This window comes from Ambystoma mexicanum, chromosome 8, assembly GCF_040938575.1.
Source record: "Ambystoma mexicanum isolate Mex_15411 chromosome 8, UKY_AmexF1_1, whole genome shotgun sequence".
NCBI classification, from domain to species: domain Eukaryota; kingdom Metazoa; phylum Chordata; class Amphibia; order Caudata; family Ambystomatidae; genus Ambystoma; species Ambystoma mexicanum.
The window spans coordinates 170,438,156-170,455,951 of record NC_090929.1 but is presented as its reverse complement, the minus strand read 5'-3'; the positions used below and the strand labels follow the sequence as shown (position 1 = coordinate 170,455,951).

Genomic DNA, 17,796 nt, shown 5'->3' with positions numbered 1-17,796 from the left:
TTTCTTCTGCCTTCGCTCCCCCTCTCCCCTGCTGATCTGTTCTCTCTTGGCAATGTGCACCTGGCCACCCTCTGTCTTTCGGGCCCAGGTACCTGCTCACCCTGCCACCCTCCCGCACTGCCTCCGGGCCACCCCTTGCACTGGGGTCTGTATCTGTACCCATGCAGCCCCCCCCCCTTTTCTTCCTGCACTTATCAGACCTACCCTGTCTGCTGCCTTAAACCTAGCACTTGCACATTGCTGGCTGCATTACCACCGTTTGTTGCCTTTATTAATTGTTATTTATCTGTTTCTTCTCTGCTTTGCACTTTCCACTTCTCCCTCCTTCCATGCACTTGTCCCCTCCCCCCTCTCCCATGCACTTGTACGTTCTCAATGCCACTGGGCCCAGTAAGATTGCTGTTTTGTTCTCCCCTGTTCCCCTCCCTTGCCTTGTCGCGCTCTGAAACACTTGTGTATGAGTGCAATGGAAATAAAATATCAATCAATCAAGTTTTGCATACCGATTGTGTTGGCGCAACTTCTCCAAGACCGCTTTTACATGAAGTACATATTCTTCCGGTGTCGCTGAGTAGATCAGAATGACGTCTATGTATACCATAGCAAACACGTCCAGTAACTCTCTTAAGACATCGTTCATAAAGAATTGAAATGCAGCTGGTGCACTGCATAGCCCAAAGGCCATGACAGTGTATTCAAACAGCCCGAATTTTGTGCGAAAGGCCGTCTTTCATTCATCCCCTGCCTTTACATGCACTAGGCGGTATGCTCCTCTGAGGTCCAGCTTCATATAGATTTTAGCCCCCTTTACTTGGTCTAGTAACACTGGGATGGGAGGCAGCGGGTTCTTGATGGTGATTTTGTTGAGCCCTTTGTATTCTATACAATACTCTTAGGGACAAAAAAAGAGGGCTGAGGAAGCAGGTGACTTAGTCGGATAAACCCATTGGCCAAATACTGATCCAAATACTTGTGTAGGTGTTCGTTCTCCTTTTCCGTAAGCGCATATATGCGGCTGCACAGAGGTTGGGTTCCAGGAATTAGGTCAATCTGGCAGTCATAGGGCCTATGAGGAGGCAGGGTTCTAGCCTGTTCCTTTTGAAAGACATCTTGATAAGCCTTGTATTCCGGTGGCAGTTTTTCCATAATTCCAATCACCACCTTGTGGTCTTCACTTGTGCCCCGGTTGTCAGTACTTGCGTGTTGATGGGAGCAGATGGACAGCAAGTCTGTATAGATGCGGCGGGAAGGGTCAACGTGTGGGTTCGCCAGTCTATGATCGGGTTGTGGCACTACAGGGCATACCCAATATGAGCTGGAACTGGGGTGCATTTATTAGGTCGAAGTCTATATGTTCCCTATGGCCATCATGACACAACAGCACAACCTGCCCTCTGTATTGGTTCACGGGCCCAGAGGAGTGCTGTGTTCCATAAATGGAGACAATGTTGTCGATCTTCTCCCTATTCTGAATGGGAACACCTATCCACCGGGCCACAGCGATATCCATGTAGTTTCCTACTGTTCAACAGTCAATATATGCTTCTAGCGCATGCATCCGTTGAGGCTGTTCGGGGCATAGCAGGATTACCGGTGTTGTATGATGCAAGACTGTTGGTATTTTTTCCTTTCCCGACAAGCCTACTCTACTTTTGTCGAGCCATAATGTTTTCCGACATCTCCCTTGGTTCAAGTGGGCTTGATTCAAGAGCTCCCAACGGCTTCCGGGGGTGTTTTGCTCTCGTAATCTTTTAGAAAGTGTCCTGCCTTGCCACAGTACAAACAAAGCTATTGCTGTATGCATCGCTCTCCCTCATCTTTGGTTAGAGGTCCTCATACACTACCCAATTGCATGGATTCCGGTGGGCACTCCATGGCCCGGGAGGGTGCCTCCCAAGGCTGGATATACAAGGGACGTCCCTCAGTACATGTACAATCAGATCATTTCTCCTGCAACCGATAATCAAGCTGCACCACTAAATCTATGTACTCTGCACAGCTTTAAGGTGGATTTACGACCTGTGCCAGGATGTCCTTCAGTTTGCTACAGAGACCCCGATAGAATAGGGAAGTTCTCTTTTCTTCTGGCTCATTTGTTTCCGCTTTTAAGCAGTTGAACGTGGTGATGTACACTAACAAATCTTGGGACCCGTCGAAGGGCAAGTAACTCCCTGTCTAATGCTTGACCCTGTGTTCTACGGGCAAAACACGTATCCAGTTCCTGTTGGAAACCTGCAAAGTTATGCAAAATAGGGTCATCCCTGTTGACCAGCGGTATCGACCAACTAGCTGCGTGTCGCACTAGATATGAAAGGACGAAGGAGACCTTAGTTTGGTCAGAAGGGAATGCCCCCAAAAAATGAAGCCAACATGGATTCATGAAGACAGCATATTTTGTGGGTCCCCATAAACCGTTCTGGAGCAGCTAAAGGGACAGTGATAGGGGTGGTTACCTGTATATGGGGTGGTGCCACAACAGTGCCCTTGGGTGGACCTGGTAAAGGAGTTTGACCTGCTTGGGTTCTGGTCAGGCACTTCACTAATTCCTCAGTTCTCGCTCCGTTTACCACTAACTGCTTCCTTATGGCATTCGTTTCTGAGCAGGCGGTGTGTACCTCCGCTCGTAGCTGGCCCAACAATGCTGCTAACTGGTCGACCTCAGACGCCATGACACTGGGGCAGGGCAGTGCACGTGGGCTTAGCGTTCTGTAAATCTTACCTCTGGTGCCCTGCAGGAGTGCCTGGTCCGGACTGTCGATGTGTGGTACTTGGTGCTGTTTATCCAAACCACTCTCTCCCCTCTGTGGCGCTGAAGGAATAACTGCCCAGCCGTCAGTATGGCCGAGAATGATTTGGTAGGGTTCTTGGGATGCTGAGATTGGTATTGGAGCCCTCTGGGTGAACCTAAAGATGAAAGGATCAAACACTGTAACTACTTCCCCCCCCCCCCCACCTCCTCCCATATTGCCTTCCTTCCAATGTGCTGGCTGGCACTGCAAACACCTGCTCACCTTAATGACTCTCTGTAATGAAGGCTTTAGTCAGTCAGGCTCTGCTTCTCCAGTTTCTACCCTGGGTTTGGTGGCTCAGGCCAGCTGCGGCGCATGTGATGCCTCTAGGTAAGTGCTAAATGCGTTGCTGTCTTATTGTTTCTCCTGTGCGTCTTTTAATTTATTTTCTGCGCTTTGCAAACTTGCTTTGCAGTGTTTCCTGCTTGTTCAGCGTTCTGGCTGTCAAGCGCGTTGTTTTGATGCGGCAAACATTAACGGTTGACCTGTTTGTTTGTTTAGAAAACATGCGTTTTGAAATGTCTCTCCCTCTGCCCTTCAGGTTGTGCAGCAATGCGATATGCCACGTTGTGATAAACCGCGGGATCCCCCGCAACGTGACGGGCACGAAAGGAAGTCCAGGACGTTGGATTGCAGTCAGGAGGTAAGTAAACTGGTGGTGTGGTGGAGCGGAGATCAAGCAGTGCATCCTAACCTGCCGTGTTCTTTCCTTTCAGGAGCTGCGGTACTGCGCTGGAAACGGGAGCAGTGAAAACATGCAGGAGGAGCAGGCGCAGCGGCTGTGAATATGTAGAGCGTTGCGGGATCCAAGTCAGCTTGAGAAGATGCATGTGGAATGTGAAGCAGGTAGGCAAGCGTTACGCTGCCTGCATATCACAGACGGGGGAAACGCTAAGTGCTGGGTGTGGGCCAGGACGTTGCTTATATAGCCCTGGGCTGCACCCAGCACCACAGTAGCACCATGGATCTCCACAATATTGATTCCAGGGGCCATCTTAGTTTCAACTTGGCATCTGACTGTGGAGGCCATTTTGGTGGAGGCAGTAACAGTTGATTGGTTTCCCAGATGAGCACACTGCAGCCTACGCCAGCCAGCAACCCTTATGGTCCAGGCCTGACCACTTGTCTGCCACCATTGCCTACATCGGTAAAAGTAATCCTTAGGTTATCAGCCTGGACATCTACTAACAAGGCAAAAGTTACTTCATCCTTACTCCAAGCAGTCTAAAATTTCTCAAACAATGCAATTAGTACTGTGGCACACCTAGCTCTAGAAAATATTTAGGAACTACGTAAATCAAATAATGATGGGTTTGGGTGCAGGGGAGGTAACACAACCCTGACATGGAGTTGGACAACACATGAGAACCAAAGTGGTGTCCGAAAGATATCGGACACTCCCGTCCCCTGCACACCTTTGTGCTGTTTGACACCTAATATAATATTAGACGGATGTTAATACATAGTATATATACACATCATTAAATCAAAATAATATTTACACAGGAACGTTTCTTTTGTCCAGTTCTGCTTTATACTTAACAATGAAAAGCGCAGCCCGTTTCGAGATACAAGATTCCCTTCATCAGGTGCAGTTTAACCAATCTGAAGATCAAATGTTTTATTCTGCAGAATATTAAATTGGCTGTCAAACAGCACAAAGGTGTGCAGAGGACGGGAGTATCTTTCGGACACCACATTGAGCCTTACATTTCTCCCCATCAAAATGAAATTCCTGTAGGTCATACCCCCATGGTAGCAAATTAGAAGTGGCCCCTAATAACTTCATTGATACCAACTTGGATTTAATGTGTAAAAGAACTCTGCCCTGATTTGTCGTCCCAAAACTCTACCCATTCAATGTCATTAGAACAAATATTTATTAAGCTCGGAACTGACTGTAAAATGGCAAGAACAATGGCCTTATTCAATATCACTTTACTACGGACAAAAGGAGGCAGACAGATTGCACATATGGTCTTAGAGGGTGTTCTTTTGAGGATTTCTGTTCTTGAACTGAGAATAATGGATTCATAAATCATTATGACCGCCATTTTATAATTTTTCGAATGGTCTTTGAAGTAATTCATTTTATGCTATGCAACACTTTATTCAATTGGGCCCGGTAAACTGCACCTCCTCAGAGGTATTCTTCCTTTCCTCTCCTTCCCCCAGAAGCTCACTGTCTCCAGAGCTCTGGTTCTCTCTAGACTTGACTACTGTAACATCCTCGTTTTATATCTGCACGTCTCTACTCTCCGTCCTCTGTAACTCACCCAGAACAGGACTGCAAGACTTGTCCTTGGCCTCAAGCTTAGGGATTGTATCTCTCCAGCACTGAAATCTCTCCATTGGCTCCCAGTGGCGACCAGGATCAAGTTCAAGACCCGTTGCATTCTTCACAAGGCATTCTGAGACCTGGGACCAAAATATCTCCAGCTTTCTCTTCGGAAGTATCTTCCTACTCGAGCTCTTCGCTCCTCTACCTCCAACTCCTTCAGGGTCAGTCGCTTTTCCAAGCAACAAGTTGGGGCAGATCTCTCTCTTCGGTGGGCACCTCTGTCTGGAAGTCTCCCTGCCTCAATGAAACTTGAGCAGAACCATCTCTGGTTCCGGAAGCATCTCAAGACTTTCCTCTTTGCTTCTGCCTTCTCTCTTCCTCTTCCCTACTGATCTCCCGTCTGCACTGGTTACCTGGCTACCCTCTGAACCACAGGCATAGGTCCCTGCCCTCCCAGTTGCACACCTGCACTGCCTCCTGGCAACTTTGCAATTCGGGCTGTATCTGCAAACCTACAGTCCCCCTACCTGCACTTATCTAACACTTGTCTGCACTTAACCCCTGCACTACCACCTGTTGGCCGCACTTCTTGTTTTTTTTCGATGTTTTGATCCTATGTCTTGCACTTGCTCCTCCTCCCCTTCCCCTGGCACTTTTCCCTTCCCTCTCCCCTGCACTTGCACAAGTCTGGTCCTCCCTTTGTTCTCCTCGCGCTATAAATGCCATAAAATATATCATTAGAACCTGGGCTGCCATATTTCCCAATCAGAAAGATCAAGTAGGATTTATTAGCCCGCAGCGGCCCTTCACGCACATCTGCCCTTTTAAACAATATATATATATACACATATATTTTTTATTTTTTTAAAGACACCTGGCCGGTCCTCCTTTCCTCCATGGCTGCACCTCTGCCTTTTTTGGGGTTAACATGTTTGCATGGCCCACGTCAATCTATTAACTAAAACAAATATTTTGCCGGGATACCAACAACAATAAAGACCCAGGCTTGGCCATCGGATGAAAACAGCACCACTGCCCTCAATAATGGCTATCACTTTGCTCAAGCTTTTTTTGGTCCCGCCACACAGATCTTCATTAGGAACGTCCTTGCTCATAGTACGACGTTCATTAAGCGACAGTCATTTTTTTCAATGTTTTCTTTGCTGAATTTCTACTGATGACTGTCGATAAATGAACATAGAAGAGTTCAGGCACAGCCGTCCAGTCAGTGCTAGCAAAGCAACAAATATTTTTGGGGGTTTATTACAAACCTTTAACAAACAGTTTCCAAAAAGTTAAACACATCCTTTAAAAAAGAAGAACAACTTTGAATACTGAATAAAATCTTTAAAACTAAATGCAACGGGGAACACAATCCATATATATCATCAAAGACAGACCTTCCCGAAGTTTACGCACAATAATGATCGCACAGGTCTAGCTTCCTTTCTACTTATCACTCCTGAATTCCCCAAACTCCTCTCACATTCAACACACCAGTTAATGGATCCCCAAAAGAAAAAGAAAAGAGAAAAATAGAAAAACCTTGGCCATCCAATTTTACTAACATAGGTTACCAACTTTTTCTTCATCCAGACCATAATCATTGTCCTTTATCTTCCATCAAACCCTCAAGAAATGTAACCACAGCAAATACCAAAGATAGATGGTTGCCCTGCAAGAATCTCCGCCACCATTCTTCCCTAGACACGGTAGGGTTCATTGCTATTTGGTCCCTCATAAACTGGGTGCGACGAGCCGTTAAACCTATACAAGAGGTTAGCAGATGTTTCAATGATCGTTTCATTCGAGAGTTTACAAAATCTGCACCTCTTTTCCAGTGGAATAAACAGCTTTCGAGAAGCTAAAACCTGTCTGGTGCAGTAAAAGTTAAAACAAACTCTTAAAAAGTTAACCCTGATCACTGGACAGGGGCACTTTGAGATATTTGGGTGGCTCCCTTATTGACTTACAATCAAATGCATAATGTTTCACTGAGTAACTATCCAATCATGTCTACTCAGTTTCCTTTTTACAGGGACAGGGTTGGCTATCAGGGCTTCGATTGAGGAATCCAGATCCAACAGGATATGTATGCACTTCATCTTCCATAGTTTTAGATCGTCTGAGCCCTGAAACAAAGGGTTAGCGCCCAAAATACTCAATTGTGGGGCTGCAAAGGAGAGTAGGCTTTTGCAGAATAAAGATAGAGATTTCCACAGACATACAGAGTATAGAGACGACAGGCTTCATTCAAATCTTATACAGGTCGCCAGCAGATTTCTTGCGAGATGCAAAATTCTCTGCCAAAATGCCCCTTCTAATGTCTTCCATAAACGCCATGTCAAATTCAAGGTTGATTCAGATCGATACGTTAAAATCAGAACAACCTTCTGAGTATAAAAGGTGATTAGGGGGTAGCATAGAAAATTTCCCAAACCTCTTATGCAGAATCATACCCCAGAGAGCTAAGGTTTTTGATCTTCAACCTTAACAACTGTGCCCATGGACTTTCCGCTACACTTTAATGCAAAAAGTGATCAAACCAACACATTCAAAAGGATTGCCATTTAGAAACCATTTATAGGCTCTTATTTGCTTCCCCTTCCCCCCAGCATTCCATTTAAGATTAGGATTTTTGTTTTTTTTAACAGACTCTTCGTTTGTTTATGGTCATATAGGAATGTAAGGCATGCAAGGCATCCAAACGCCTTTGCAGCCCAATTAGTTTTCTATCAATTAGAAGGAGGTCGTCCGCATAGATAATCCACAGAATCAGCATCCCATTAATTTTTGGGGGAAACCCTAAAGACCCTTCCGATTTAGGCGAACCTGAATGGTTGTCTCCTGATAAAGTGCCTCCACTGGCTCCACCACATCCTCTGGAAAACCCCACTCACTCAATCAACACTGTCAAAAGTTTGCTCCAGGTGAATTGAGACCATCTATAATTTAGTTTTCCCTTCAATGGCCTGGAGCTTTAATAGATTTTGCAGAAATAGGTTCAGCAAATCAACAAATATTTTAGTTGTTGATTAGGACTGCCTCTCTGAAGCCTGGTATCCACCAACATGTCTTCGTGTTACTGGGACACCACTTCCCCTACACCTGGTTTTAATGTACCATGTTTTTTCAAGTCCACTTTGGGCAATTGGCATAACACTCAGGTTGCCGTCGCTTCAGTCACTCTGACCTCATGTTCTGTCTATATTACTCAATTTCTTCCTACGATTCCATACATTTGCCCAGTCCAATATATTCCAAGTCACAGTAGCTCCCTGCGGTTTTGCGTGTATTTCAAAGTAAGAGGGTTGGCATTCCAATGTTCTGAATACGATTACACTTCCCATAACGCATTAGTGTGGTAAAGAGAGGCTAGACCTATGAAAGTGATGTCCAATGAGATTACGGGAGGATACCTAGTCGCCCTACCAGTCTATTAGCTATTTGACATAATTGCATTAATGTGTCTATCAAAGCTATGTTCAGTTCAGCTGTAACCCGTTTATGGACGTTCCCACGTGAAGTCGCCACTATGACGACCTTCCGCGTCCCTCTGACACACCATCACCCTCACAGCACATCCCAGCACCGCGCTGTATTGCGCATGCGCATCTCCCGATACACGGCCAGCCCTGGTGTGACGTCACGGTTGAATGGTCACGTCGCTCCTATCGCTCACAGGGCTACTCAGAAAGCTCTAGTATGGCGCCCGGGAGGGTTCGCTGGGCGCTGCTGCTGCTGCTGTGGGCCGTTCTGCTTCCGCGGGCATCCAACGCCGGGCAGCTATACACCTCCGTGGACCCCTTGTACATCCTGGATGGCAGCAGCCTGCAACGGGCGGTGTTCAACAGCTCTACCGCCTGGGTACTGGAGTTCTACTCATCCTGGTGTGGCCACTGCGTCAACTACGCGCCCACCTGGCGGGCACTGGCCAATGACGTCACAGGTGAGCGACATCGGTGGGCGGGAACAAAGGGTGCTACCGTTAAGCCCTGACAGCGAAAGTTATTGCCCCCACCTGCATTTTAAAACAAGAGTTCGAGGCTCGATGGGGGCACCCCTGGGGGAAATGCTTAATAGCAGCAGGGTCTGGCTGGGGCATAACATTGTCTCGGGCACTATTAAAAAAGTGGCACAAGGTTGCACATGGCAATACATTACTTTTTTGACAGACTGTTTAAATAGTACCCATGGGGGAGTTTTTTTTAAAATAAAAAGTGATGCAAATTATGCGATTTAAAGAATATTTTGCAACAATAGTCAAAGCTACTAGCTGCATAGTTAATTAACTCATCACATTGGCCAAAAAAGTTACCTATTTTGATCAACAGAGTTGGCCCACACTAGCATTTCTGTTTTTTGCTTCAGGCATTACCCTATAGGGGTTCCATGTAATAATGTCCCTGCAAAAATGTCCCCTGACTAAAAAGTCGTCGTTTTTTGCAGAGACATTATTACATCGAAATGCGGGGGACAGCCCCACAAACCGTAAAACTTTTTTTTTTAATGGGAGCAGGGGACATCTCTGCAACCCATCCCCATACATAATATCACCATATATAATGTCGCCAATTGCTTTTCCTGGGAATATTATGTATGGGAACATTATTACCTGATACCCCGATAGGCCAATCTGTGTCTGAATAGTAGGGATTATAAAATGGTGCCACCACAACACTCGTGTGGACTTTACTGAGTCTCCTATGTGAGTGAACATGAATGCTGTGTTTAGTGGGCTCCCGCTGATGTCCACTAAGGCCTTTGGCTAGGAGAGAGCAAAATAATAGGGCGACCCCCCCTCCTACGAGTGAAGGGGTGTTGACGAAAACTCTTGGCCTAGGGTGACCACCCGATCATTCTGGACTGTCACTATAAACATTCTGATCAAAACATAAGATTTGTGGGCACATTGTGGTCAAAATCTACAAGCCAAAATCTATTTCCTTGCACAAAATTATGCAAGTATACACCTGACATGTTAAATGTATTTGAAATGAAAAGCTGCACAACATATGCCAGCACTGCCAAACGCATGTTCGTGATTCCAGTGGCCAAAATGTATTCCAGTATTACAGCTGCAAGAAAATACATGCTTGTCTTTTGTCCGGTAATGGCAGTACTACTGCTGCATGAGCACACTATTGTTGGCTGTATGGGCAGCAGTCTCGATATGAGGGACCCAGTCCCATGCTTGCTCCTCCCCGCTCCCCTTCCAATGCCAGGAGGACTGTGGCTGCAGTCATCCCTTGGTGTGGCTATGCCATTGCAGAACCCCACTGCAGCTCTTTAATACTGTGCTGACTCTGCGGGCGAAGTAGAGTTGTATGTGGAGCACTAATTGTCCATTATTTTAATCCATATATTAGAAACCTTCTCATTACCATATATTAGAAACCTTCTCATTACCATCTCCTCTTGCACCCCCACACCTTTACCAACACCCTTATCAACATCATAGCATTTCCGAAAATGCTGTACATCTACATGGAATGCTTTATCAGTCTCTGCTTCCTCTCTTCACTTCCCCTGTTTTTTCTCCTGTCTCACAGCATCTTAAATTGCATTTTTAAACACCATCTCTTTCTCTTAATTATCAAATTACTTTAGCTTCCTCAACCTTTGAAACCACCTCATCCCGATACCTTTTCTCCATGACTCTCTTATGGACATTCTCTGTGTCTGTTTTCCGTCCCTCATCTCATGTACCCTCCCATCCTATATTTTCTGAGCTCTCTTTCTCTAGTGTTTATTTTCCTTTTTTCCTCAATTCCCCATCTCCTTTTTTCTGATGGTGATGATAGAGAATTTATAGAGCGCTCGTTCACCAAAATGCATAATTGCATTAGTGCAGGAACCACCATCAGCAAAATACAAAACTAAACAGGAGATTATAGGAAGAGATTTGTTTTCAAATTCCTCCGAAAGGAAAGATGATCAGAAGTACTGTGGAGATGGAGCAAATTCCACAGTTCACCAGCAGCCACTAAGAAGGCACGCCCTCCGACACAAGAAGAGCGCACCCGCGGTACTAGAATCTGACATGTTGTCAGGGACCTTAATGGTCGATTGGGGATATAATGGCAGAAAGTATCCCTTAAATATTCGGGACTGAAGAAATAAAAGGCCTGGTGCACAATGAACAAGGTATTGAACTGAAGCCTTATGCACACCGGCAGCCAATGAAAATGGCTCAAACAGGAGACCTAGATGTACGATAGGAAGTCTGACATACCAGCCTTGCGGCAGAGTTTTGCAGAACTTGCAGAAAGCGAATCCGATAAAAAGGTTGTGCCAAATAAAGAGAGTTGCAATAGTCAGTCACGCTCCAGTCTAGCGCTGTAACTACTGGCGCATGGAACTGAGGGGGAATCAAAACTAAAACTTTATTCAGAATCCTCAGTTTATAGTGGCCAGATGACAAACTTGTGCCTCAAGTGACAACGAAGAGGAGATTTTTCCCCATAGATTCATGAAAACCAAAGCTGGACTGGGGCAGGCCCCAAAAGAACTGGGCCAGTAAAAGGGGGTCCATAAAGAAGCAGCAGAGGAAGAAACCACCACCAAGATCTCGATTTTATCTCCGTTCAATGTAACCCAGTTTCGGGCCATCCACCTCTCGATGTCCTCTAGGCAACCCCTTAGCTGAGCAGCAGGATCGGGATGTAACTGATAAAGTTGAATAATAATTTGTGTATCATCAGCATAGGATTAACACTAGAGACTGTGGGAATGAATGAGTTTAATCAGGGGCTGAATGTACAAATTGAATAGGATAGAGGAGAGGGACAATCCCTAAGGGACCCCACAGGTGACAGAGACAGAAACAAAGCGAAAAAGGTGGGATGGAAAGAGTCTGTGAGTGCCCTTCAAGAAAGGAAGAGAACCAGGAGAACATCTGACCAGTGATCCCCGCTTCTGCAAGCTGGTCTGCACTTTCCCCTGCCCCCAGCTCCCTTTGCACTCGCCCCACCCCCTCACTTCCTGTCTTTCCAATCACCTCTTTGCCACTTTGCTCACCATGGCTGTTGTTCTAATTTGCAACACTGGGGGATTGCACAGCTTGATGGCAAGGCGTGCATCAAACAGACTGCAGTCCCTGACAGGCCGTCTCAGTGGGCCCACAGAGAGTACTTTGAACATAACTGGTTAAGGGTTTAACACAGCATCAAGGGGACTACTGTCAACACAGTGATGTGAGTGTGAGCTGTGCACTAGGACCCCAACCGGCCCATAGAGCTGGGGGTTACCCAATAGCACTTTAAGATGAGGCAGAAGCACCCGTGAGATGGATGGCGATGCAAATTAATACTCACATCAAATCAATAATGATAACTCAATGGTTTGGCAAAGGGAATCTGTTTAATGACGAGTACAAAAAACGGGGAGTTAATGAATATCAGCAATCGCTCGATCTTCCTTCTCGCTGCAACTCCACTTAATTTCGTAAAAAACACATCATTTGTACTAAAAACTCATCATCACTGACGTGCAACGCTTAAAATCTGGCATGCAATTCTATTGGTTCTAGGAATGTAACTTTAATATAGGTGCTATATCTGTATATGGTAACAAAGTGACGGGATTGGATAAACAGTCCTTCAAAATGGCTACTGTAGATGTCACTAAAAGTACGATGTCTCATTGGTTCTACTGACTATAGGACCCTAGATTACTTGGTCCATTATGATTGGGTTGGCATGAACCCCACTCATACTTTTCCACAAGCCTAGTAGCGTGCAGAATAGCCGGCCATGTGCAGGGAGTTTGTCTGCTCCCCCAGCCTCCCTCCAATTATTGCAACAATCAAGCATCACTTCAGTGGTCATGTGTCAATTATTTCATTGTATTTTGGCCTCAAGACGGCTTCTTGGTCTGGAAAAGGTAAGGCGCCTGGGCATGGCACAAGTCCATGCGTAGGTGTGACAGTTTCATCCCTTCTGCTTGCTTGGTCACGTGATTTCGACACTGTGAAATTGTCTTATTCTCCATGCAATTTGGTATTTGATTTAATTTTGCCAGCCATCTGCCTTCTGTGGCTTATCTTGACCTTTCAGAATAAGATAATCTGTTCTTCTCTTCATTAATTCTATACACTGTTGGTCTGTTTCAGCTGATACGACCTTGGCTTCTTGGCAAGATTTGCCGTCATCTGAGTTTCTCTCTGTCCTTAATTCTCGATTTTCCTGCTGCTGTGCTCTCTTGAAACCTTAAATTACCTTTGGTCGGTTCTGCTTTTGTGCATAGTGGAAGTATACTTATATAAAGTGCTCCTTTTGAGGTAGATGTGTATAGGTGGCGCTTGCCGCAATATATCTTACTACTAAGCTTAAGCAAGGCTCACGATTTTCTTAGCTTCTTGTGGTTACTGTGCATATGTACACGTGTAAACTGGTTGAATATCTTCATCACACTCATGGCATACGTTTCTGACATTTGACATCAATTATTTCACTTTAAACTCAGGATGTTACTTATCCATGGTGTTTCGTCTCTTTTCATCATTCACTGGACATCATATCTTCTATATATGTGAGTCAGTCCGGGTTCTTGTGACGTCACCATTCGTCTTTTAGTATTTATTTTGGCTTCTTCAGGTATTGCATTTTGACAATCATCATTCTGCCTCATTTGTCGATATGGTTTTCTCAATGGGTACCTCACTGTCCAGGTTTTCTTAGGTGTTGGTACTTCAATAGGTGCTGTGAGTCTGATAGGTACTGGACAGAGCCTCACTGTGGGTCTCTGCTGGTTTATTTGCTCATCATATGTCACATATTTCAGCGTGAACTTTCCTGGTACTTCAAAATGGGCGGTAGGGGTGCAAATCGTGCTTGGGACCTCCTCTACAGAGCCCATAACTTAACCTAGTAGCAGGCCATCAACAATGCAGTGGCCTGGGATCAATCCTCTGTATAGCTTCCACTGGTGCTTGTTTCAGCCATTGGTGCTCCATCCCAGAGAGCCTTTGTTTTCACCGCCACCTCTGGAGCACACAGACACTTCTGAGCTGTCAACTTGTGCATAGCTTACACACCACTGGCGGTCCTCGCAGAGGCCTCCATGATCGCATTGCCACTGACTGGATTATCTACTACAGATTGGACTGCAGAGCGGGAAACGTACCCTGTTGTCACTCCCTAGTAGTACTTCTAGCATTGGTAGACAACCACATCTGCCTAGGCACAGTGACAGGGGAGTCTGTCATTCTATGCTGATCAATCCGGCATCTACGGCCTCATCCCGAGTTGGGTGATATTCTGTCGGTAAATCTGCCGAAATACCACCGAGAGGAATTACTGTTAATCTGCACTTGGTCCAGTGGGTTTACCACTTGGTCCAGTGGGTTTACCACAGGATTACAAGTGGTGGCAAAGCCGTGTTTGTCCCCGTTTGATGGAGTCCATTGACTCCTTTGGGGATTTTTGGCGTAATTGCCACTGAAGGCCTGCCTGAATCTAGACGGCTGATTCGTTATCAGGACGCAGTGTTGTAATTCATACATATAATGGAAGTTAGTGTATTTCAACTTTATAGAATTTACAGATTTTTACCTGTTTTTGTCCCAATTGGCATCCTGCGCGTTCCGGATCTCTACACTGGTGTGAAGTTTGGGACGCGAGGACACACCTGCTGGTGTGCCGGACCCAGGCGTCTTCACAGATGCCATATCAACGCTTTTTTAGCAACTTGCGCGCAGTTTTTTAATTCTCGGACAGTGTCGGCGAGAGGTAAGCAGGGACACGAAAGGCTAGCACAATCCTCTTTACTTGTAAAAAGCTGCATTACATCATTACATTTTTTACAGATTTCAGGATCGGTCTTCATACGGAGACGTTTGAACATAATGTGCATTTGAATGCATATTCATTTTATACGAGTCGCACCCACGCTTCGTGCAGGTAAGCATCTACCTTTTGAGGCAACTATTGATATTCTCCCTTTCAATGACACAAGTAGCCATTGACGCGTACTAATTTGATTTATTCATAGAAAGTTTTATTAAGAGTGTTTACAACATTCTCCACAAAAATATGCCACTTAAGAATGGCGAGTTACAAGAGTGAGGTACATTTTGGAGTTCATTTGTTTATTACTGTTCAGTTTACGTTGGCACAGTATTACGTTATTCTACCGTTCTTGTTTCTCTTTCCACATTACACTACCATTTGCATTGCCCTGAACACTGGAATTGGGGTATGTACATGTGTTTATATTTACTGTACTTTCATTATGCGTTGACCACTTTATTTATGATACTGTGTATATGGATTTGATTTATGAATGTTTGATCTATTGGTGTCAGTATACAGGGCTCAGCACTGATGAAGGAGTATTACACTCGGAAATGCATTGGCAAAAGAGCCCTTTACAGGTTGAGGATACTATTGGCCTTCTCTTCTGTTTTATAATTAAACTGCTATTTTGGTTGAGCATCTCAAAGAATTCGACTATATTTTTGGAGAATCCTACAGCCAGAAACCAGTGCAATTTATAACTCAAGTATTTCGAACTTCCATAAAGTTTGCGGTAACCCCAAATGGGGCACAGTATGTGAGCGACTGATTAGCTGAGCGTATTTACATTCCGTCGACAGTAACAGAATTACTGCCACTTTTTTCTCGCATTGCCAGCCTTGTAATGAGGCCCCTTGTGTTACTGTAATAAATCACATGTAAGGGCGTTCGTAGTGATAATGAACTAAGATCCTGTTTTTAGGATAGTCCTTGTAGATTATGGACGTTTGGTCCCCTACTTGGGCCATGGGACAGCATTCACACTCCTCTGCTGTGGCCATGTAGAGCAATACCTCCTACTACATACGTATGGACAATCTAAAGCCAGGAGCCTTGCTTCGGCAGTATGAAGCCTTTGGGGCCTTTAGAGTACAGCTTGAGGTGCAATTTTTGGTGGTTATTGTACATGAATGATATTGAATTTTTTTTAATTGCAAATGGGGTCTTGCTCTGAATGTTTTGGGTGGCTGGCATCCTTCCGTGCCACTTTTTTTAAAGGTGACCCGCCTGTAGGGATATATGTAGTACCCAGTGGTTAAAACACCCTTCGCACAAATGGACATTGTAATACTGCCACCTCAAACCTGATTCCATTCAAGATTGATGGTATACATTGATGTCAGTCTGTGCCGGACCTAAACAAACAGATTGCCATATGGTCACCACTATAATGCTATGCATACAACACCATCACGACATTGGAAACACATTTCATTGATTATCATCAAAGCCTTTCTTATACATGATACGACATTTCCAACTTAAAGCCTCAAGAAGCTCCAGTCACCTAGCAAATCTATGTCCGCTTCCAAATCAGTTAAAGTGTATAACACAATAAAGATTACTTTTAAACGTTAGTTTATATCCATGATGTTTACTTGCTTGGCATGAACAACAAAATAGTTTGCTTTTATGCCTATAGTCGAATGTTCTTAGCATCTTATTCTAACAATGAGTTGGACGTTTGTGACGAAGAAAAGGTACGATTATAATCTTTTGGTGTAGCATTTTCCTGTAAGGATACACATGCTGCTTTATATACATTTTGCCAGTAAACTATGTATTATTGTTGGCCTTGAAATCCAAAACCTTTTGTACAAAGTAAACCTGTTAAGGTATGTGTTCAAGCTCCTAAATAGCATATTGGGTTAAAATCCCTGCTCTGCTGTTTAACCAAAGTGTGGGACCCTCTGCCCATAACTTAATCTCACTGTCAATATGATTTAGCTATACAATTTGGCCTCCTTAGAAGTGATTATGTTCACACTATTCGACAAAACAGTCTCCATTACAGTGGGGCGGGTTTAATGATTTTATAGACAAAATGTCCGTTCGTGAACTTCTCTTAGTAATTCTGATGTGTTGGAATGTGTTTGAGGGTGATCCGCTTGCAATGCTCACTAGATGGAATACTGCCTGTGAACGAATAAAGGACCTTCATTTTAACACGGTCAAGGCAACTAATTTCACGAAAAAAGTATAATTGGGCCATGTCCGTTCACTTACTAGTAACGCAGACAGCGGTCATATAAAATAAGATAGACCATGGTTAGCTGTAACCTTTCTTTCGCTAGATGGGCATAAACTGAAATATATACATGAGCCAACTCTGGTGACTGTCTGTTTTGCCCTTCATTTTCTAGGCCGCACCTCACACTTCAGCGATACCCCCTCACCATTTTCATCTCATTTAAATGGTGTGCAATGATCCTCTTTCTCCTGCTCTGCCTTTACATGCCCCTCTGCCAGCCCCATTGCTTATGCCACACCCCTCACAGTTGGTGGCTTTCTGGAGTAAACTGTGTCCATTTCGATCATTGTCTTGATTTTACCAGTGTACTTTGCCACTGGGGATGTAGTGGAAGCCAATTTCTCTGGTGTTCTGCAGTCCTCTCTCTCTTCCCCTCTCCATCCCCGACACCCACCATACAATTTTAGCTGGTGACGCAGCTGTCTAAATTGTAATACATGAAGCAGTAACTGGAAGTAGCTCTTGGGTGTCAGGAATTTCCTCTTAACCAGAAGTTGCTCATCCCGACCCAGGAGCTATTAAAGACTTGCAAACGACTTCAGAATTGGGTACGCTTAGTGGAGGACTTAGGTTAAATGAATTGCAGAGGCTGAAAAAGTTAACATTGAGTGACATATAAGTGAGACTAGCCAGTGCTTGAAAGATTGCAGAACATGCTTCTCCCTCCCCTAAATGTGT

The 17,796-nt window shown here is 44.8% G+C and overlaps 1 protein-coding gene across 1 annotated transcript in view; it reads left to right on the top strand.

Annotated features, from left to right (window-relative positions):
- Positions 1 to 8,698: 8,698 nt before the first annotated feature.
- The window catches only part of QSOX2 (quiescin sulfhydryl oxidase 2), a 578,728-nt gene continuing 569,630 nt past the window's right edge, over positions 8,699 to 17,796 (top strand). The window contains exon 1 of the mRNA XM_069609564.1: positions 8,699 to 9,019. Within this exon, the coding sequence (XP_069465665.1) occupies positions 8,776 to 9,019 (244 nt within the window). The 5' untranslated portion in view covers positions 8,699 to 8,775. The remainder of the gene's footprint in view (positions 9,020 to 17,796) is intronic.